This window comes from Cebidichthys violaceus, unplaced genomic scaffold, assembly GCF_023349555.1.
Source record: "Cebidichthys violaceus isolate CVI_PGR_0920_01 unplaced genomic scaffold, fCebVio1.0.p SCAF_22, whole genome shotgun sequence".
Classification (NCBI taxonomy): Eukaryota; Metazoa; Chordata; class Actinopteri; order Perciformes; family Stichaeidae; genus Cebidichthys; species Cebidichthys violaceus.
Window position 1 is genome coordinate 11268275 of NW_027176395.1, and position 19190 is coordinate 11287464.

General features: G+C 39.7%; 1 protein-coding gene across 1 annotated transcript; it reads left to right on the forward strand.

The window, feature by feature from the left end:
• The first annotated feature begins 960 nt into the window (after positions 1 to 960).
• Positions 961 to 17783, forward strand: fyna (FYN proto-oncogene, Src family tyrosine kinase a). Its single transcript, XM_068717898.1, has 12 exons — positions 961 to 1131; positions 7228 to 7484; positions 10089 to 10185; positions 11151 to 11249; positions 11459 to 11562; positions 11711 to 11860; positions 11973 to 12137; positions 13149 to 13328; positions 13739 to 13815; positions 14074 to 14227; positions 15803 to 15934; positions 17129 to 17783. The coding sequence occupies exons 2-12, from the start codon at positions 7238 to 7240 to the stop codon at positions 17335 to 17337; spliced, it is 1614 nt and encodes a 537-aa protein (XP_068573999.1). The 5' UTR covers positions 961 to 1131; positions 7228 to 7237; the 3' UTR covers positions 17338 to 17783.
• The last annotated feature ends 1407 nt before the right edge of the window (positions 17784 to 19190 follow it).

Here is a 19190-nt window from a genome sequence, read left to right on the forward strand (position 1 = left end):
ATTCCTGAGCCGGTTTAAATTGCTGTAAATCCTTGTGAAGTAACTAAAAGTAAGTATGTTTTATGGGTGGAGAATTGTTTTCCCTAATTTTGTCATATATGTTGCATTTTGCACCCAGAATCATCTCTCAGTGGCTGACTGTTGCTGATGTGTTTATTAATACAGAAGGAGACACTGTGTTTCAACTTTAGTTGCTGGGGAAGCTTCCAGGAAGCATTTATCACCTGAATATTGCCTATAATAAAGAGCTACCTAGTTATTTTTTTCCTGATTGATTGTCAGGGAGGGACTTTTACTCTCTTCGTGGAGGATCACTTTTAATTCCATCTCAGCTGGCGATGGCCCTACATGCAGAGAGGAAAGTTACCTGCTGTTGGTTTTGGTTGGATTAAAAACGAATTAATGTGAATTAATGTGTTTCTCTCTGTGTGAGGATCTGGGTGCACTCTGTGTTTCTTATTCACATACAAACACCTAAAATATGAGTGTGACGACAGCTCTAATCACTTGAACAAAAACTGCCAATTTGCCAATCATACTCTGTTTTTCAGTCTTCCCCAAAACGGGGAGGTGTCCCACTATGCATCGTACTCTGTTATTGGAGAAAAGCGGTGTCCGTCACAGCTCTTTGGTCAGTGTGGCTCCTCAGCAGCCGTCACGGCTGCGTCATGACGTCAAGAGATAGACCGGAAAATAAAACAGTATTTGCATGTCAAAATAAAAGCATACAAGTTAGTCCTTTAGAAATCTTAAACGCGATTATCATAATCCTAAAAATGTAGTGTAAGTGGAATTGCTGTATTATGCATTCTTTCTTTTGATTGTTTGATGAAAAAAATACTCTTTATTCTTGTTTTAACCTGGAAATCACGCGAGACAAACTGCTTTATTTTGACAGGATCAACCAGAAAGCTATATGTTATTGTTGTGAACTTGGCTCTGGTCGCCGTCGTCATCATCTGTACGCACGGCGGCGACAGCAGCTCCTGAATTGGCAGGGACGGATATCCCGCCGCTATTCTCTCTTAATGCGAAGAAAAAACAGTCACAGAGAGTAGAAAAATATCGGAGAATCCCCACACGAAAGTCCCTCTGGAAACTCCGATGGATTAATCTGATTTTTTTTCTGCGGTAAGCACGCTTTTTCCCCCCTTCCCTGTGTTGAATTTCAATTGGTGCACCCGCCTCGTCCCCTGTTTTGCGCTGTGGACTGCGAGATGAATTCCTATCGGGAAAGAGGGAGCAGAGGAGATAAATAACACCTAGTTGGTCGCTGCTATCAAGACAGTTTCCCACCCAGTCATCCTGCAGACGTGGGTGCGTGTATTTGACGGCTAACTTTGCCCTCAAAGAGAGAGAGAGAGAGAGAGAGAGAGAGAGAGAGAGAGAGAGAGAGAGAGAGAGAGAGAGAGAGAGAGAGAGAGAGAGGGTGGTGGTGGTGGTGGTGGTGGTGGTCGTCGTCGTCGTCGTCCCCGTCCCAGTATTGTGGATGATGTTTTGCAGTGCTGTGATTGTGGAGAGGGGGCTCTTGTGTTGCAGCAGTATAAGCAGGGATGGATGCGCCGCAGAGAAGAGCTGACCACTGAGGCCATTCACACACACACACACACACACACACACACACACACACACACGCGCACGCACGCACGCACGCACGCACGCACGCGATGAACGCCACAATGCCCTGCGGACATTCACCCCAAAATAATTGCCATATGATTTCAGCTAATTGCATTGCCACGCTGTTAAATATCCAATTAAAGCTGTCCTAATTGGGTTATCTGATGTGTCTGGAGGGGCAGCCATCCATCTTGCTGGCAAACACCGGGGATGATACACGCAGTGTGTGTGTAGCTCGGAGCTAAAGCCTCAGTTAGGTCCATGTCGAATAAGTTAGGCGGTAGTTGTGTGTTGGTTTGCACCCTGAAGCTCTGAGTATTCATCAAGTTATTGCTCCGCGAATGACTACACAACTGGCGTGCGTAATGTGTATGAATTGTTGTATGAAAGGAGCATAAGGTTCATAGACCATGTACATTCCCCTTCAGGCTCTCTCTCTTCTCTCTCTGTCCATACAGTTTAGCCTATTCATGAGACACACTGTCACATAAGCTGCTACTTGTGACGTTAGGATTTTAGGTTCAAATGATGTCATCACAAAGGTGAAATATGTAGCCCAGGAGAGGGTTAATTGATCTCTTAGGTTAAAGCTAAATGTGTTATCTAGTAGTTGTTTGACTGTTTTTCTGTCAGTCAGCAAACGACACACACACACACACACACACACACACACACACACACACACACACACAGCCACAGTAGAGCTGCAACTAATGATTATTTTTAATTTAGAGCTGCAACAATTAGTTGATTGATTTGATTGACATTTCTGAAGCTTGATTGTAGCTGAAAGCTGAACATGATCGAAAATTGTGATTGGCATGTTTCATTGTTTTCTGATGTTGATTAATCAAATAATCATTAGGTTCAAAATATCCATCCTGGTGTCCCAGAGTCCTACCTGACATCTTCAAATGTCTTGTTTAGTGCGACCAGCGTAGTTCATAATGCTATAAAACAGAGACGAGCCGCAAATCGTCACATTGGAGAATCTGACACCAGGACCAGGATTTTGGTGTTATTATTCAGATAACTTAAATTCTCAAAATAGTTGCCAGTTAGCTGTTTGTTGGTCTACTTATCAATTGAATTAACTAATTGTTGCATCTCTACATACAGCACTCAGTAAGAATCTGCTCCTGTTTGTTGGAAAAAAACTCATATTTTTCTAATATCCCCTTTTCTCCCATTTGGAAAATATTCATCTACTAGGCACAAATCTCACCGATTGAATGAGCGTTTACAATGAGCTCAGTGATTTAACAACATGACTCAACGTACTTAAATGTGAACATTGTGACACCAAAACACAGTTGAGGCTTAAACCCACACGTACATACTGTATAAAACTCAGCTGTGGGTTTTGTAACCAGCTCTGTTCATTCAGTACGAGAATAATGCTTTGAAAGCTTTAACACTGCGTCTCATTGTACTGATAATCTTGTAACAGAGTGAAATGTGGCCATTGTCTTGTTGTTGATACATTGAATGAACTCAGTTGTCCAACACAAGCAAATATTGTAACTATTCAGAGAATGGCAGCCATAAGGAGAGATTGTCACAGTTGTACCAGATCCAGCAAACACAGCGGTGAGTTTCATACACATTCAAATGGCACACAACAGCAAATTATCCTCTTTGACGTCTTTTCTTTGTTGAATGAACAGAAAGTTGTGTTTCAGAGTTGAATAAGGTCATTGTGAGTGCGACTTCAGAAGGCAGGGTGTGGTATGTCGATGATCTGAGTGTAAAGGGACCCCACACTTCAAATGGCACAGAGCTGTCTTGTTAAAGGCTCTGTTGAAATGCAAAATGATTGTATTCTGTTGAGATGTGCGAGTTTGTCTGGGTTGGATACTGAAGGCATTCTTAGATGTGCTTACCCGTTGAGCACAATTTGTAAGTCAAATTTCAAAGGTTAAATGGTGCTTTCTCGTTGAAGCTGAGACCACTAGCCTGTTGTTTTGTATTTTTTCAGATATTTTCCAAGCAGAGATGGAATTCCTCGGCTCCCGCTTCTTAAATGTCAGAATTTGCTTCTTTTCTTGATTATATATTTGGTGTTTGGGGCTGATGGTCAGATAAAACAAAGCATTTAAAAAATTTGAAAATTGTTTAGTTGTCTGTTTTTTTTAATCATTATAGACTATTGCAGCTCTATAATAAATAAACAAGAGCTCTTTATTGTTATAGCAGTCCACACTTATTGTTTTTTCAGACTGCACATATGTCTGTTTCTCCGGCCTGACTCCTGTGTAATCCATCGGCCACTCTGTGTGACCCTGACATGTCTGTTTTTTTAATTTACTATATTGATCTCGCAGATTTATTATAAATGGCAGAATATGTCATTATGTCTCCCAGCTCTCGATGTTCCTGTAGATGATTAACACTTGTGTCCGTACAGCATCAAAATAAAGGCCGCTGTTTCATGAAATTAATTTCCAGTTGGGCCCAATCGGCTATGATTGATGTAGTGGCACGAACCCTTTCCTGTTACTTTGTGTTCAGATGATATTGTGTCTACATTTCTTTCCATTCTTCACTTCCTGATGTGAAGGAATCTCGTGGCTAGTTGACTAATACTTCAACAGATTTGGCCAGACATCAAATCAGATTTCAGAGTGCATCTTGAGTCATTCAAGATGAGGAGTTTTAATATGATAGCTCTCGTCTGTCCTCCCACTCTTCCACATCTTTGCCTTTAGCTATTAACTGTTACAACACACCACGTAGCTACAATCCTGTCTCCAGTTTGGTCGCAAGCTGTTCATTTGGGTACGAAAATAGTGTGACGAGTGTTCTCGCAGGCTGAGGTGGTCATGCGATACCCAGGCAAGGATGCAATGCCATCATCTGATTTTTTTTTTTTTTCCTAGGGGGGGGGGGGTTAGTTCTGCTAAAAGTATTTTTATAGCACTCATCCAGAAACTTGAGTCACATCACAAATTGCACACCACAAATTGCACACCAATATGATTAATATGCACATGTTTACTGAGCGAACACTGTGCAAAAATAAAATAAAAACCAATATCACAAAGTGAACATATGTATATAAACAATACAAGATGGCCTAGTTTCTGTGCAGCAGAATGCTTACAGATATGTTAAAGCTGTGGTCTTTTTACTTTAAGTGCAGGAAGAATTTCATAATCCCCACTGGCTGCACAACGACGTGGGATCTCCCCTCATTTACTCTGATCCCTCCAGGAGTAGATGTAGAGCTATTTTCATTTCAATCACTGCAGTTAAAGCGAAAATCTACCACAAAACCGACTTTACCAGTTTTATCCCAGTCAGTTCAGTTAATATTGTGCGAGTCTCCACCAAAGCTGTCAAAGATTTTAATATGTTACTAACCCTGTTTTCATCGAGCCAGAGGCTGCTCTGGACTGGAGAAAGTGTTAAAGTGTTAATGTTACGATAGTAAACAGACTTACACTTTCTCATTTCTACGCCTTTTCAGTGCCTTTCCCCCTAAATGGAAATTGTAGGCTTAAAATGTGTTTTAAAGTTGTATTTTCTTACCTGCTATACTGGAGTGACATTTGCTGTAAATACCAGAAGATAGGAGGTATAAATATAAATGTCCATGAAGATGGTTTGTTATTTTAAGGATTAAGAGACTCAGCAGTCCTCCTCCTTGTATTTCAGTCTGTGGTCTCACAGCTTTGGTCTTTGGGCTCATACTGTAATGCTACCGCCGGGCTTGTTTCTTCTTCTGGGTATTTTATGGGGTTTTATTGGCAGTAATGGATCACAGTGAATCTCCTTCTCTCTGCAGTGGCTCTGTTCTTCTGTTAGTTAAGCAGTGTGGAGCAAATATAGGACTGAATAAATTGAATATGCTATGCGCAGGAGGTGAATTCTGTATTGGCATGTATTCCATACTTTCAGGTACCCGTTGGCTGCAGGTAACACAGTAGAGATGTACTGTATACTGCATCACAAAGGAGTTACTTCTTATTGTTGTAGCCACAAGCATTACGTCCACTGACACATAGCATCATGGACTGTTTGACATGACAAAGACCCACGTTTTCTTTTCTATTCGTCTTTAATATTAGGTACTTTGAAAAAACTGAAATCCCAATGCAAGATTTTGGTCTTTAACTACATACTGTACGTTAGTTTGCCTGTACCCTGTTGCAGTACTCGCAGCGTGCAGCAAGTGACGCATCTGTTTGCACTTTTTCTGATGTAGGCATTCGGGTTTCTGGCTGGTTAATGTAAAACAGGCCTGAAGCAATTTGGTCATATAATCTGTAGCTTTCCTTGTAACCATTAAGCTCTGATGCTCTTCAGCAGCTCATGTGGGGCTGCAAACTAGTTTCCGAGCAAAAGATCATTTTCTAGAATTTTTGGACTTCTTGGTTTGCTATTCTGTCACCTCTTGGTCTATAAAATGACAGTAAATAGCAAGTAATGCCCATCACAAATTACCAGATCCCATTTGACATCTTGAAATGTACGTCCAATAGTCCAACCAACACAAAAATATTTAGTTCACTACCTTAGAAAACTAAGAAATCCAGAACATTTAAGAAGCGGAAACCAGTAAATGATTAATTGGCTGACTAATTGTTTCAGCTCTATCAATGCTTTACATCATCTACATGTTTTTACAATATTGTCATTCTCCTTGCTACAGTATATAAATCTCTCTTGACAGAAAAGAGGCACCACCCGTTAGTCAATGGACTGTACTGTTAATGTGGATCTGAAGGTTTTAGCTGAGGTTAAGAGTGATGCGATAGTTTCTCCTCCTCCTCCGTCTCCTACCGCACTGGCGTTTGCCCCCTAGCGCCACCTCTCTCCGTCCACAGCGACTGTAAACAAGTGTGTTTCCAATTAGCCTTCTCCAAAGTCAGCTGGTCGCTAGTGCTGATGAAAGACAACAGTGCTGTCAGCGGTCTCTTCCTAGCCGTGGCTGCATGAGCTTGCAGGACTTAAAGGGGGCCACGGTGGGCCGAATTGTGCCTTAGTTTAACTGGGTCTTTTAAAGACGGTAAGGCTCTTTTTTTTAATGCCTCACTCCTTACAGAAACTGGTTTAGCTATACTTTAGTGAGGCCGGTCCCCCTCATGAGACTCAATGTAGAGCCAGGGAGCGGTTTGCTGTAAAGGGCCTCCCTATGCATTTTAACTGAATCTGTAGATGGGTGTGTGGCTCCTTGTAAAGAAAAACAAAAATAAAGTGCATGCCAGCTTGTAAATGCAATCGCTGGGTGTAAATTCTTCTCACGAGTGTGGTCGTGCAATAAGATGGAAAAGTAAACCATGATAAGTAGTGCTGTTAAACTCTTTTATAGTGTTGAGTAAGTTAAAAGCAGGATATTCTCAGCATAAAGTATCTGTGCACATATTCACAACAGTGACACTCTGAAGCTCTGTCACATTATGTTCCTAAGTATGATTTGTAATGGAGTTTAAAGTATCGTGTTTAATTTCAGCCTGATTGAAAGAAGGCTCTCTGTAACTCTCAGAGGAAACTCTGAAATAAATGGAACATTGAATCATAATTTCCCCATTGGAGACGGCTTTTGAGCTATTATTTCACCCACATACTAATTTCCTCTCTGTCTCTTTCTCTCTCCACCCACAGAAAGTAGAGAATGGGCTGTGTCCAATGTAAGGATAAAGAAGCAGCAAAACTTACTGATGACCGGGAGACCAGCGTCTCACACAACTCGGGATACCGCTATGGGTCCGACCCCACGCCGCAGCACTACCCCAGCTTCGGGGTCAACACCATCCCCAACTACAATAACTTCCACACCGGCGCCACACAGGGGGTGACCGTGTTCGGAGGAGTGCACACGTCCTCGCAGTCTGGGACGCTTCGGTCGCGGGGCGGAACAGGTGAGGCTGAAGGCGCTCTTTTAAATAAGTCTTTATGATATGGTTCAAATGCATGGCAGCTGTTATGTTACTAATAGGGTTTTGGCAGGTCCAAGTTTTTGAAGGCTGTTGCTGTTTTAAAACAAAACATTTCGTGATACTTTTTTCAATGGCAAGCAATACTTATTTAGTATTATTGCCACAATGGAAAATCCTCTGTCAATGTGTATAGACTACCATGTAAAACTAAAACTCTCCATTTAGTATAATACAAATGTTATTTGGGTGAAATTACTTTGTACACAGCCAGCTATTAGTGGTATTGAACTTCTCTTCTAACTCTCTGAAAGAAAGCAAATAAGCTTTTTTCCCAAAATGTCAAACTGTTCCTTTAAGGCAGGGTGACATTGTAATTCTGAAATATGTTGCTGTCATTGAATGTGGGTCAAATTTCAAACAGAGCAATTAAAAGGGAAATAAAATGTCAGTCTATATTGTAAAGCTGTAAACTTCTCTGAAGACCACTCACTGACTGGCCCTCGTCCAATATTCAATAAAAAGGCTAATGTCTGCTATGTTAACCGACCAGCAGACAGGATTTGTCTCGTAGCAAGTTTTCACTCTCAAATGAACTCCATCAAAGTTGTAATCTTAGATGTAAGATTCTTTTTTTCATGTGCTGTGAGAGTGTGGTGCTGTGATAAATTAATGTTTCTGCAGAAGATGTATATGTCAACTGCCTGAAAGTTAATAGAAAACAGAGTGACCTAAATTATCGCCGGGGCTCTGTGAAGCGCATTTCTCAACCAGAAAGATCAGATATTGTGCTGAATAATGGGGAAATGGACTTTACAGTTTCTCACTTAAGATCTTAAAGATACATCTAATGTGTGATTCATAAATCAACAGGATCTCTTGCTTTGATGTAAACTACTTAGGCTTTTTTTTCTTTCTCCCAAGCACAGATAAACACTCTGCATCTGTGGAGTCAGCACTATCAGCTTGTATGAATAAGAAATTACTCCTGGAGGGCAGCAGTAAACAACATTAACATCTGAGACTGTAAAGAGAAGAAACAAAGTTGTCTAGGACAAAGTAGAGCAGAAACCTCATCTGACCCCCCTCTGTGACAGTGAGCAGTTTTGGTCATTGTAAGGTGCTTCAGAGGTCACTGCACTGACGGGAAAGCTGGACTTTATTGCAGCACGGTGACTCTGACTGCCCAGGAACGTTTCAGATGAAATCAGAAAATTAAATCAGTTTATCGTCTCAGGCTTATTGGGAGATACAGGGACTCCGGGGTCGTTCCAGATCACATCAGATACATTCGATTGCTGATAGGCAGCATTAACTGCTCCTAGAGGATGCTCTGTCTGATCAGGCTTAAAGTCGGACTTCTTCTTTTGTGTGCAAAACAAGGAGTTCTGTGTCGGGCTCATGGCATGGCTGGAATCTGGTCTCAAAAAGATATAAACTGCAAGTTTCCTTCATATAATATGTAAATAATCCAAGGCAAGGTTTGTGCAAATTTAAAATGCCTTTATTTTACATGACAATATGTATTTAAACGCGTTGCGACAGACATGGGTCTTACACTAATGTGGAACACAACATTGGATAAGCACAGTACACCTGAAGGATCCAAAGAGCACCTGCATGTGATCACCACAAAGACCCAGCAGGGCTTCTACTCCATTGTCTTCAAGGAGTTCTCTGTATTTGCATGTTAAACCTGTAATAATTTATTTGACAAGTTCAATATTTTCATCTCCCTCAACTCCCTAGGGAAATATGAATCTCTTCAGCTGTTAAATGCTCCAGTATGTTCACCAGCTTGTCACTAACTGTGTCTGTTTGCCATTTATTGTTGAGCAAGTAGTGTACAGTGGGTTATCTGAGATTCCGTTGAAAACAGCTGCCTGCTGCGGCCAAAAACAGTGCTTGCACAAGTGGTGAGAGTGAAGCAAAAGACACAAGTTGCAGGCTGTAAAACCAAAACAGTCAGCTTATAGATGCTAAAATGCTTCGTAGAGCGGAGGAGAACTATAGTTGGGTGATAACTCTCTGTGGATTTGTTTATTGCGTGCATCTTCTTTCACATTACATTTAGTCGTTTGATGCATTGTTGATATAAAATGATTGATGGTTACAGATTTAAAATAAAAATAACTTAACTTAAAATAATGTTATTTAATACACAAAGGGGATCCCCAAAAATGCATTACCACTAACTTAAATAATGTAAGTTATGAAATAATATATGGTATTATGCTTCATGAAACGGAAGCTTGAGTCATTTTGAATTCTTACTTAAAAAAGTGAATTAGTTTGAAAATAATACAAAAAAAGATCTGGAAGATCTGTCTAAATTGTATCATAAATTGTATCTTAAATAACAGATTATGAAATTTTGAAGTTAAAATAAAATAAAAGCAGATGGGATGCAAGAAACAAATGAAGAGGGCAGTGGTTCTTATTGCCATTATATAACAAGCAGCCCATGTGTGAGACAGAAAAACTAACCCGACAATAAAACCATAGTGAAAATCCCAACATAATACTTCATCCATACAATTCACCTCTACTAACTCTAACCACCACATGTCACTTTTTGTTTCCCTGTAGGGGTGACTCTGTTCGTGGCTCTTTATGACTATGAAGCCAGGACTGAGGATGACCTCAGCTTCAGAAAGGGGGAGAGGTTCCAGATCCTCAACAGCACGTAAGTGTGGAAACATCTGCATGACAGCATTAAGGGTGGCGGTTGTGATTTCCCACTTTCTGTTTTTTGTCTGTCAAGAATGTCTGAGTGCTGCATTTGAACTGACATAACACAGACAGAGGAAAGTATGTCTTTTTGTTATGAACCTGACCCAGTTTATGAGGTCTATGTTACATGTTTTATTGGAATATATACTTCTATGAGTGAAATAAATGGGAACCATGTTCAGCAAAACTACAACAAAACTCTCACACAACATGTGCAGTACAACAGTTTGGATTGTTTATTTCTACAATGCAATGTCTTGTTCGATTTATGGTGTGGAAATAATGACAGGATTGCACAATAGCGTATGTGGTGTGTCACAAGATGTATGTATGCATGTAAAATTGTACTGATCCTATTCTTGTATTTAGAAGTCAAACTGAAATTTAAATTCTCCTCATGTTCTGTGTTAGTTAATATAAACTACAATAATTCTGCAGCTATTTCACAAGAGAATAAAACAGTTTTGCGGTGTATTTGTGGAAACTGCTCCTAAGCTTCAGGGCTGTGGGGGGTCATTTCTAATGACATCTGAGAGCCGATGTCTTTTTCACCTTACATAAATCTGGATTGAACCATATCCCATTTTTAACCTGACCAACCCCATATACCATTTTTCTCCCTTTTTTATAATAACAATAAAAAAACTAAGATACATTTTGACTATCATAACGGATGACTATTGTAAATGTGATTTCAGTTGGTGATGATTCACTGAAGCTTCAGGGGCCCACGCACTAGAAAAACAACTTGTTTTGTAGTTTGTTTTTTATGAGCTCTCTACTCAGCTCTCAGAGACAAGACAGACAATAAATCAGATCCACTACTGAGTGCTTTTTTGTACCTGTGTGCATAATGTGTAAAAGGTTGATCTGTTTGTTCCAAACTGCTTCCATCTCTCTATATCCTTCTCTCCTCAGCGAGGGCGACTGGTGGGAGGCTCGTTCTCTCACTACAGGTGGAACTGGTTACATTCCCAGCAATTATGTCGCTCCGGTGGACTCAATCCAAGCTGAGGAGTGAGTAAAAGAATTTTTTTTTTAATATGAGCTCACACGGCAGCTTCATCAGCAAAGCGCATATCATAAATATTTGGGAGGTCATCTCACGCTTCTTGTTAACTGTGGCATAGAGGCACGTACATTAAGAATAACTGACAGAATATTTAAAAGATGTTTAAACCAAATATTACTCTCCATAGTTTGATTCCTTTTTTTTCCCCCTGCAGCTGGTATTTTGGTAAATTAGGCCGAAAGGATGCAGAGAGGCAACTGCTCTCCAACGGCAACGCCAGAGGCACTTTCCTCATCCGTGAGAGTGAAACAACCAAAGGTACTCTGCTCGTCAGCATGTTAGCTGCAGCTCGGTCAGTTTATTTATAGGCAAAGTTTTAATATGTTATTAACTATGCAGTTGCTCCATTTTCATTGCCCTAAATCTTTTGTACACAATAGTAATCATTGTGTTGTCTCTGTTCCAGGGGCCTACTCTCTCTCCATCCAGGACTGGGATGATGTCAAGGGAGACCACGTCAAACACTACAAGATTCGCAAGCTGGACAGTGGAGGCTACTACATCACCACCAGGGCCCAGTTTGAGACACTCCAGCAGCTAGTGCAGCACTACTCTGGTAAGACCCTGTCATGAAAGATCTGTGTCTGCTTTCCCCTCCCTTAAAATTACAATGTCATATGGTTTTGTACTACTTTAACTTTTAATATTCAAACTCACTGTTGATCCAGCCAGGGCTGCGGGGCTGTGCTGCCGACTGATCGTACCATGTCACAAAGGCATGCCTCGTCTGACTGACCTGTCTGTAAAAACCAAAGACGTGTGGGAGATCCCGCGGGAGTCACTGCAGCTCATCAAACGTCTCGGCAACGGCCAGTTTGGAGAGGTCTGGATGGGTGCGTATCTTTTTAACGTCCTCTTTTGGCACAAATGAAGCTTTGGACAGCGGTGAACAGTGTTGTGAAACATACTGCGTGTGTTGGAGCATTTCAAACTAACACCCAGTTGATGTAACCGACAGGGAGGAGTGTTTGCTTTTAGCGATTAAATTTAGGAATTTTCATCTCTGTTGAATCTCAGTGTCCATTTGGACTGGAATAAGATTTTTTGAACTTCCCATCTTGGATTCAGGATCTGTAACAGCCTTAAGACCAGTTAAAACTTACATATGGTATTTGTTATGTTCAATTAGGTTTCAGTGACAAAGCTTATCTTAACTCAGTTCAGACACGTGCTGCTTTAGTTCAGATGGCTTCAGTAAAACGTATTTGTCCTACAATGGGTTGTGAATGCTCCATGTGTGTCTGAACATGTCGGATCCACAAACATGGATTAAATAAAATCCTAGAATAGATTCTTTATAAAATAACAAAGGGTTCAACTGCAAGCAACTTTTTTGTCTTGTCCAAAGCTAAATTAAAGAAAACGTGTCAATCATTATGTTACTCGATGTTAGATGTACATTTATTTGTTGTATTAGTACTCATAGATGTTTGTGAATTTTAAAGTAAGATGGAAAACAAATAAATTGGATGAACTCGGATCATAGTTAGTCTTTTATATTATACGTTATTGATACTTTTATTTTTTTTATAGATTTTAATTAGATGTTTATGATTAGGTCTGTACTTGGGCAACCTCCAGCCACTATTTGTTGTCAGTTATCTGTGTTTTACTTTATTTAAACTAACACATTGCATAACTGATAGAGAACTTCAGTAGATTTCAGTTACATATTACTTTCATGTACTTTTACGTCCCTCCAGACCTCTCACTTTTCACTTTGTCAGACTATGTGGCATATTTTTCGAATGAATATCTCCTGTTGAAAATAAAATCCTGCAGAAATTCCAGTCACTAATCTTCAGAGAATCACTCTTGAAAAAACTTTTTGTTTTTCTTGTCAGGCACGTGGAACGGCACCACCAAGGTGGCGGTTAAGACTCTGAAGCCCGGCACCATGTCCCCAGAATCTTTCCTGGAGGAGGCTCAGATCATGAAGAAGCTTCGACACGATAAGCTGGTGCAGCTCTATGCTGTCGTGTCCGAAGAACCCATATACATCGTCACTGAGTACATGTGCAAAGGTAGATGCTATTTTAAACTGACACTTCAAAAAGACACTATAAATATTACATACATTCATTTCTGCACACAGCTACACAATATGTACATAATTTATGCATCTGCATGGACAGTACAGTTATTTGTCCTACTTCATAGCATGGCCACAGCAATATACAATTTATTACAGTGATACAAACACAACCTGTGGTTGTACAGGAGTGATTTTGTTCAAAAACAAGGGGATCCTCTGATGTATTTAATGACAAATAAAAGTATGAGCCAAGTGTAACGTGTTGCAGGTTTCCAAGAATTTATGTCACATTAGTTGCAATGTTGTATTTCAGTTTTGAACCAAATCTGAGTTAAGATCTGTCAGCTGAAGACAATATAAGACAACATTACCTAACTCAATTTTCATCTGTTTTTTTAGGGAGTTTGCTTGAATTCCTTAAAGATGGAGAAGGACGAGGCCTCAAACTGCCAAATCTAGTGGACATGGCAGCTCAGGTACGCTGCTGAAGAAGATGTAAAATGTTGTTGCTGTACACTGGGGATCTGTTACCAGAGCACTCTGAAAGAGATCTTAGAGCTTTATTCACTTTAATCATCTCCAGCTGTTACCAATTTATTCATTTAAGCTCTGTGTTGCACATTTACAGCCGTTTCCATCTCAATGTTATGCAAGGGTCTACAGTTTTATCTGGCAAACTCTCATTTATAGCAGGGCCAAAATGGCAGTATTAAAAAAATAACTCAATTTCCCAGGTGGCAGCAGGCATGGCATACATTGAGAGGATGAACTACATCCACAGAGACCTGCGCTCTGCCAACATCCTAGTCGGAGAAAGTCTGGTGTGTAAGATAGCTGACTTTGGTCTGGCCAGACTCATCGAGGACAATGAATACACAGCAAGACAAGGTACGGCTCCTTGGTTGGGTTGCACCAGCTTTTCGTTAATCCATCTTAGTTTTTGTGTAAAATGCTTCCCATGTTCTTCCTAAGTAGCTACTTGCTACTAAAATAGTGATTTACTAAATAGGGCTTGTAAAGACTTAAGTAATGTTTAAATTGGTTGCTGGTAAACATCTGTAGCACAGTCCAATCAAATGCAATTAACTATGTAAATACAAAATCACTGTAGCATCACAAGCTGTAACATAACTTCCAAAATGGATATCATTATCTCCACTGTGAATAAACTTATATAAATCTGCTTAGAAATTACTGAAAAAAGACGTCCTTCATAAATCCAGAACATAGCACTTATTAAAGTAAGCCAGTGAGAGTTGTCAGAACATCCATGGGTACATTGTGAACAAGCACTGCTAAAAGCTAATTCAGGATACTTTTAATGATGCCAATTTACAAATGTAAGCTAATGCCAGTGCACAAAGCTAGTGTTATTTGGATGCTGATTGCTGTTAAACACAATTCTAATCAAGTGTCACTTCCAATTTGTTGACCATATTATGTAACACCTCTTTTACTCATATATTAGCAAGCTTACAGCTAACATTAGTTTTGCCGGTTGGTTAATTTAGTACCTTATGTAACATTTGATATTGAGTGACTAAACTCTAAGTAGTTTTACATTAGTGTTGAAAATTAGTGATGTGTAAATTTCAACTTCATGAGCACTCACGTTATAGCTAGGCTAATTTTGAACTTACAAACAGCTGAAGCAACCAGCAGCCGCCTTTTAAAGAGAACAAGTTTATTCTATTGGTCGCAGTCTGGAAATGTATGTTGTCGTTTTTTAATGGACTTTGCTGGAATAGAGATTAATTTGTGACTTGTGTATCTGTTCTGTCTTTGTCCTGTTCTGAAAACCTCAACGTTAGAGGAATGAGTTTGTGGCCTGGCAGACAACTTATTCCACACACTACATTTTACACACACACTACATTTTATGCACGCACGCTGCTTTTCAGAATAAGCACAGCAAATGAGCAGGAATGTCTTGGTGACACCAGTGGAAAACAGAAGCACATGTGGTTATATATATAGACAAGAGTATCAAACTGATACAAGGGTGCACTGCAGGTTTAAGACAGATGAGCACATGTTATACCTAAAAATCCATCTGTTACTGTGTATCTCATTGGAAGGATGAGGAATAAGTGGCCCAACCCTGAAACACTCAAACGCTGTTTTCCCCAGATTGTTCTGGCAGACGTGAACTACACCAGGAGGACTTCCAGATTCCGTTAGTCACTCTTTCAACATGTTCAGTCATTTGTTAGCAATTTAAATATTTACTTGTTCATCTTGGGCCATGTGCAAACTGACACTGAGAGAAATAATGGAATCGTTCAGTTTTTTTCCCTGGTGGGACATTATAGTCCTCATGTCTCCGCACTAATGAAATCACAGATGAAGGGAATTATTCACACAGAGGAGCCTGACCTACCTACTCCTTTGGTTTTGGTAAATGCTGTAGCTTTATTTCTCCTTTTTTGAAAATTGGAAATCACAAATTTTAATCTGTTATAGGTGCAAAGTTTCCGATAAAGTGGACCGCTCCTGAGGCTGCTCTCTACGGAAAATTCACCATCAAGTCGGACGTGTGGTCGTTTGGCATCCTGCTGACAGAGCTGGTGACCAAGGGCAGAGTGCCCTATCCAGGTGAGTGAGCAGCTCTGTGGATCTATGGATTATATAATCACTTCTCAACTCCAGGGGATTGCTGATATTTGATTAATGCAGAGTGCGTGAGAGTGTTTGAGTCTGCTGAGATACTGGCCATGGTTCTGTGGGCTAAAAAAAGAGCAGCATGTTGCATAATGTGTACATTGTGCATTATGCAGAGCAATGTTCCCAGAAGACTGTGAACATGTAAAATTAATTTGCTCTTCTATGCTCTACACATTTTGACATCATATATATTACGTATTTGAATGAGTTACGGAATATCAGAAAAGAAAAAAATGATGTTTTTTTAACTAGTTAAATTATTTTAAATCTAATCATACTCTTATTTTTAAGTAGTTTTCTTATAAGTAGTTTTTTCACATACTTCTACTGTTTTATGCAGAAAAATCCTGCACACCTCTAGTTTTTATTTTACCAAACTTTATGTACTAAAATGAGCCCTAACAGATGAAAAAAAACTGAAATACAATCAAGTTTATTTGTCACATACACAGTACAACATGTAGTGAAATGCGTTTGTCCCTGGCTCCAAAAAGCAACTAACAAATAAAAAACTGAATAGAATAACAGAATATACAATATAGTAGTATGTTTCAGATAAATACAAAATTGTCACTAATAACGGTGGATTTAAAAAATTTAAACTACATAACCGATACATATATCGTATGCAATGTATGGCCGGTGGAGTCAGGGGTTTGTTTATATTATGTATTTGTAAAAAACACTTTTTAAACTCTGATCTATTGATATTGTTGTCTGTCTCAAAAATCTAATCTTAGTCGGCCTTTACATACTTTTAATTAGAGTAATTTTGTAAATTAATTTAAATAATTAAGTTAATTGTTGACCTTTTGGAACAGTATACAGTTTGTTACCAAAATAATCTAAACTCAAAGGTCCACTTACTAGCTTTTAGAGCTTTCAGCAGTATTTTTAGTCTTCATTCAGTTTGAATTGTTTTGGTGACATGCATTCAGTTATTCCCTCTACTGTTGAATGTCTTGACATTGTTTCTGTAAAGGCACAAACCTGATCTTTTTTTTTTTTTTTTATGAAACAGCTCATAAAGATGGCAGTTAAAGTAAGACAGTGATGTGAGGTTCTTATTAGAAAGATGAGTTTTCAGCCACATTTGCCCTCATTTCTCCGTGTTCCTCTCTCCAGGTATGAACAACCGCGAGGTGCTGGAGCAGGTGGAGCGAGGCTACCGAATGCCGTGCCCGCAGGACTGCCCCTCGTCCCTGCACGAGCTGATGGTGCAGTGCTGGAAGAAAGACCCGGAGGAGAGGCCCACCTTCGAGTACCTGCAGGCCTTTTTGGAGGACTACTTCACTGCCACTGAGCCTCAGTACCAGCCGGGGGATAATCTCTGAGCGCCGCTGTCCTCATTTCATATCATTTCACCGGCTTCCCACCAGAGGGAGCCAATCTCCAACTAATCGCTCTCATCCCGTGGCTGTAACAATTCAAAGCTCATTGACTGACTTCTTGGGTACATCCCAAGTCTCTTAATTGTTATTTCCTCGCTCCTCGCTCCTCGCTTGAACTGGAAGTTGTTCTGCGCCGCCATATTGACGGCCGTCCCAAAGCTTTTATTTAGCTCGGAGGAGCGAGGATCGAGGAGAGAGGAGGGATCTCCGTGGAGACATGAGCGAGGACTCACGAGAACAGCCTTCCAGGAAGTGTTTTAACGGCGGACACTCCCCCTCTTTGTTCATCAGTTATGTGATTGGATGCTGCAGCCGATCGGACTGATACGATTTTTTTGAACATGTAAACAGTGACGACAGATCAGATTAAACTCAAGCTTTATATTTGATATGTTTTCTGATTCATCTGGTTTAAATATATGTTCATTGTAGACTGAACAACAAAAGGACCACAAACAACTTTCTTCATTTATTAAAAAGATTTGTCTTTTCATGATCTGATATTTCCCTCAATAACTTTTATTATGGGTACAATTAAAGTCAGAGAGAGCTGGAGATGAAACACTTTTTTTTAATATATATATATATATATATATATATATATATATATATATATATATATATATAGATAGATAGTTGGAGAGACAAAACAGTTTTTGTACATCATTTCTCATCATTTCATTCAGTCACATTCTGGGTTATTTAATAATCACATCACAATCACAATTTCAAAACGTTCAGACTCAAATAATTAATAAATATGACAAACGCATTCCGCTGGTAGAAATCGATCCCACGCTTATAAACAGAACACAGTTTGTTAAAGAGGTAACGGACTACAGAGAGAAAACACCTCTACAGTGATGATTACTGTGTTTTTATTAGTTATTAGTATTATTAGTTACTATTATTAAGTACAGTGATCATGTGTGCAGACACAAACAAAAAATCAAAAGTCTCTCCAGCTGTTAAAGCCGACTGACAGCTGATCAGCTGTGATCAGCTGGCTCAGCGCCACCGCCATCAGAAACGGACGTCGCTTCACGTGATGCAACTGAGGAAAGGACGTCTCATGTGTCTTAAAACATATTTCCTCGTTCCTCTCCTTGCATGGTTTCCTCAATGCAACCCTGGTGGGAGGGACTAAGACAAGGAAAGGACCCAAGTGAGGGAAACGGGGATGCAATTAAGAGACTTGGGATGTACCCCTTGACTTCCAAGCTTACAAACTGGGACAGCTGCTGTTTTGACAGCATACTGAGTATCAAATCAAAGGATGTTTTCGAGGTGGGAGGGGCCGCTGAGATGACTGAGGAGTTAAAGATGACTGCCATGGATGAACGAGATGAGTCGTGTTGTGTAACTTGTATGTAGTGTAAATACAGTTGCTTGTCTACTTATCTCTGTTTTTGTTTCATTTTATATTACTTTTGATATTTTGGAAATGTGTGGATTTTTTTTTTTTTTTAATCCAAGGTCAAAGTTATTTCAGATTTACGACAAGTAGAAAAACGTGAGGCTCACAAATAATCATGACATGATAATTGTAGGAATGGTAATAGTTAAATACATCGTGAACCGAAGCATCTCAGACATTTTTCTGGAAGTCCACTGACCTTTTTTACAAGGTGAATATAAGGATACTGCTCTCTTCTTCTCAAGGAACTTAGATGTACTATAACACCTGTTCTTGCCTTTTAATGTTTATTAATATTCTTATAACGTAAGGGAATGCCTTCATGCTTTCTACACACTAACTTTAGTGCATCATGGACTCTTCCACCCAAACTTGTATG

What these genes read in the sequence shown, in the direction of transcription:
- fyna (XM_068717898.1), top strand. Translation starts at nt 7,238, where the DNA reads ATGGGCTGTGTCCAATGTAAGGATAAAGAAGCAGCAAAACTTACTGAT. An exon ending in TTCCAGATCCTCAACAGCAC is followed by an intron (nt 10,186 to 11,150) that starts GTAAGTGTGGAA and finishes TTCTCTCCTCAG; the next exon opens with CGAGGGCGACTGGTGGGAGG. An exon ending in GTTTGGAGAGGTCTGGATGG is followed by an intron (nt 12,138 to 13,148) that starts GTGCGTATCTTT and finishes TTTTCTTGTCAG; the next exon opens with GCACGTGGAACGGCACCACC.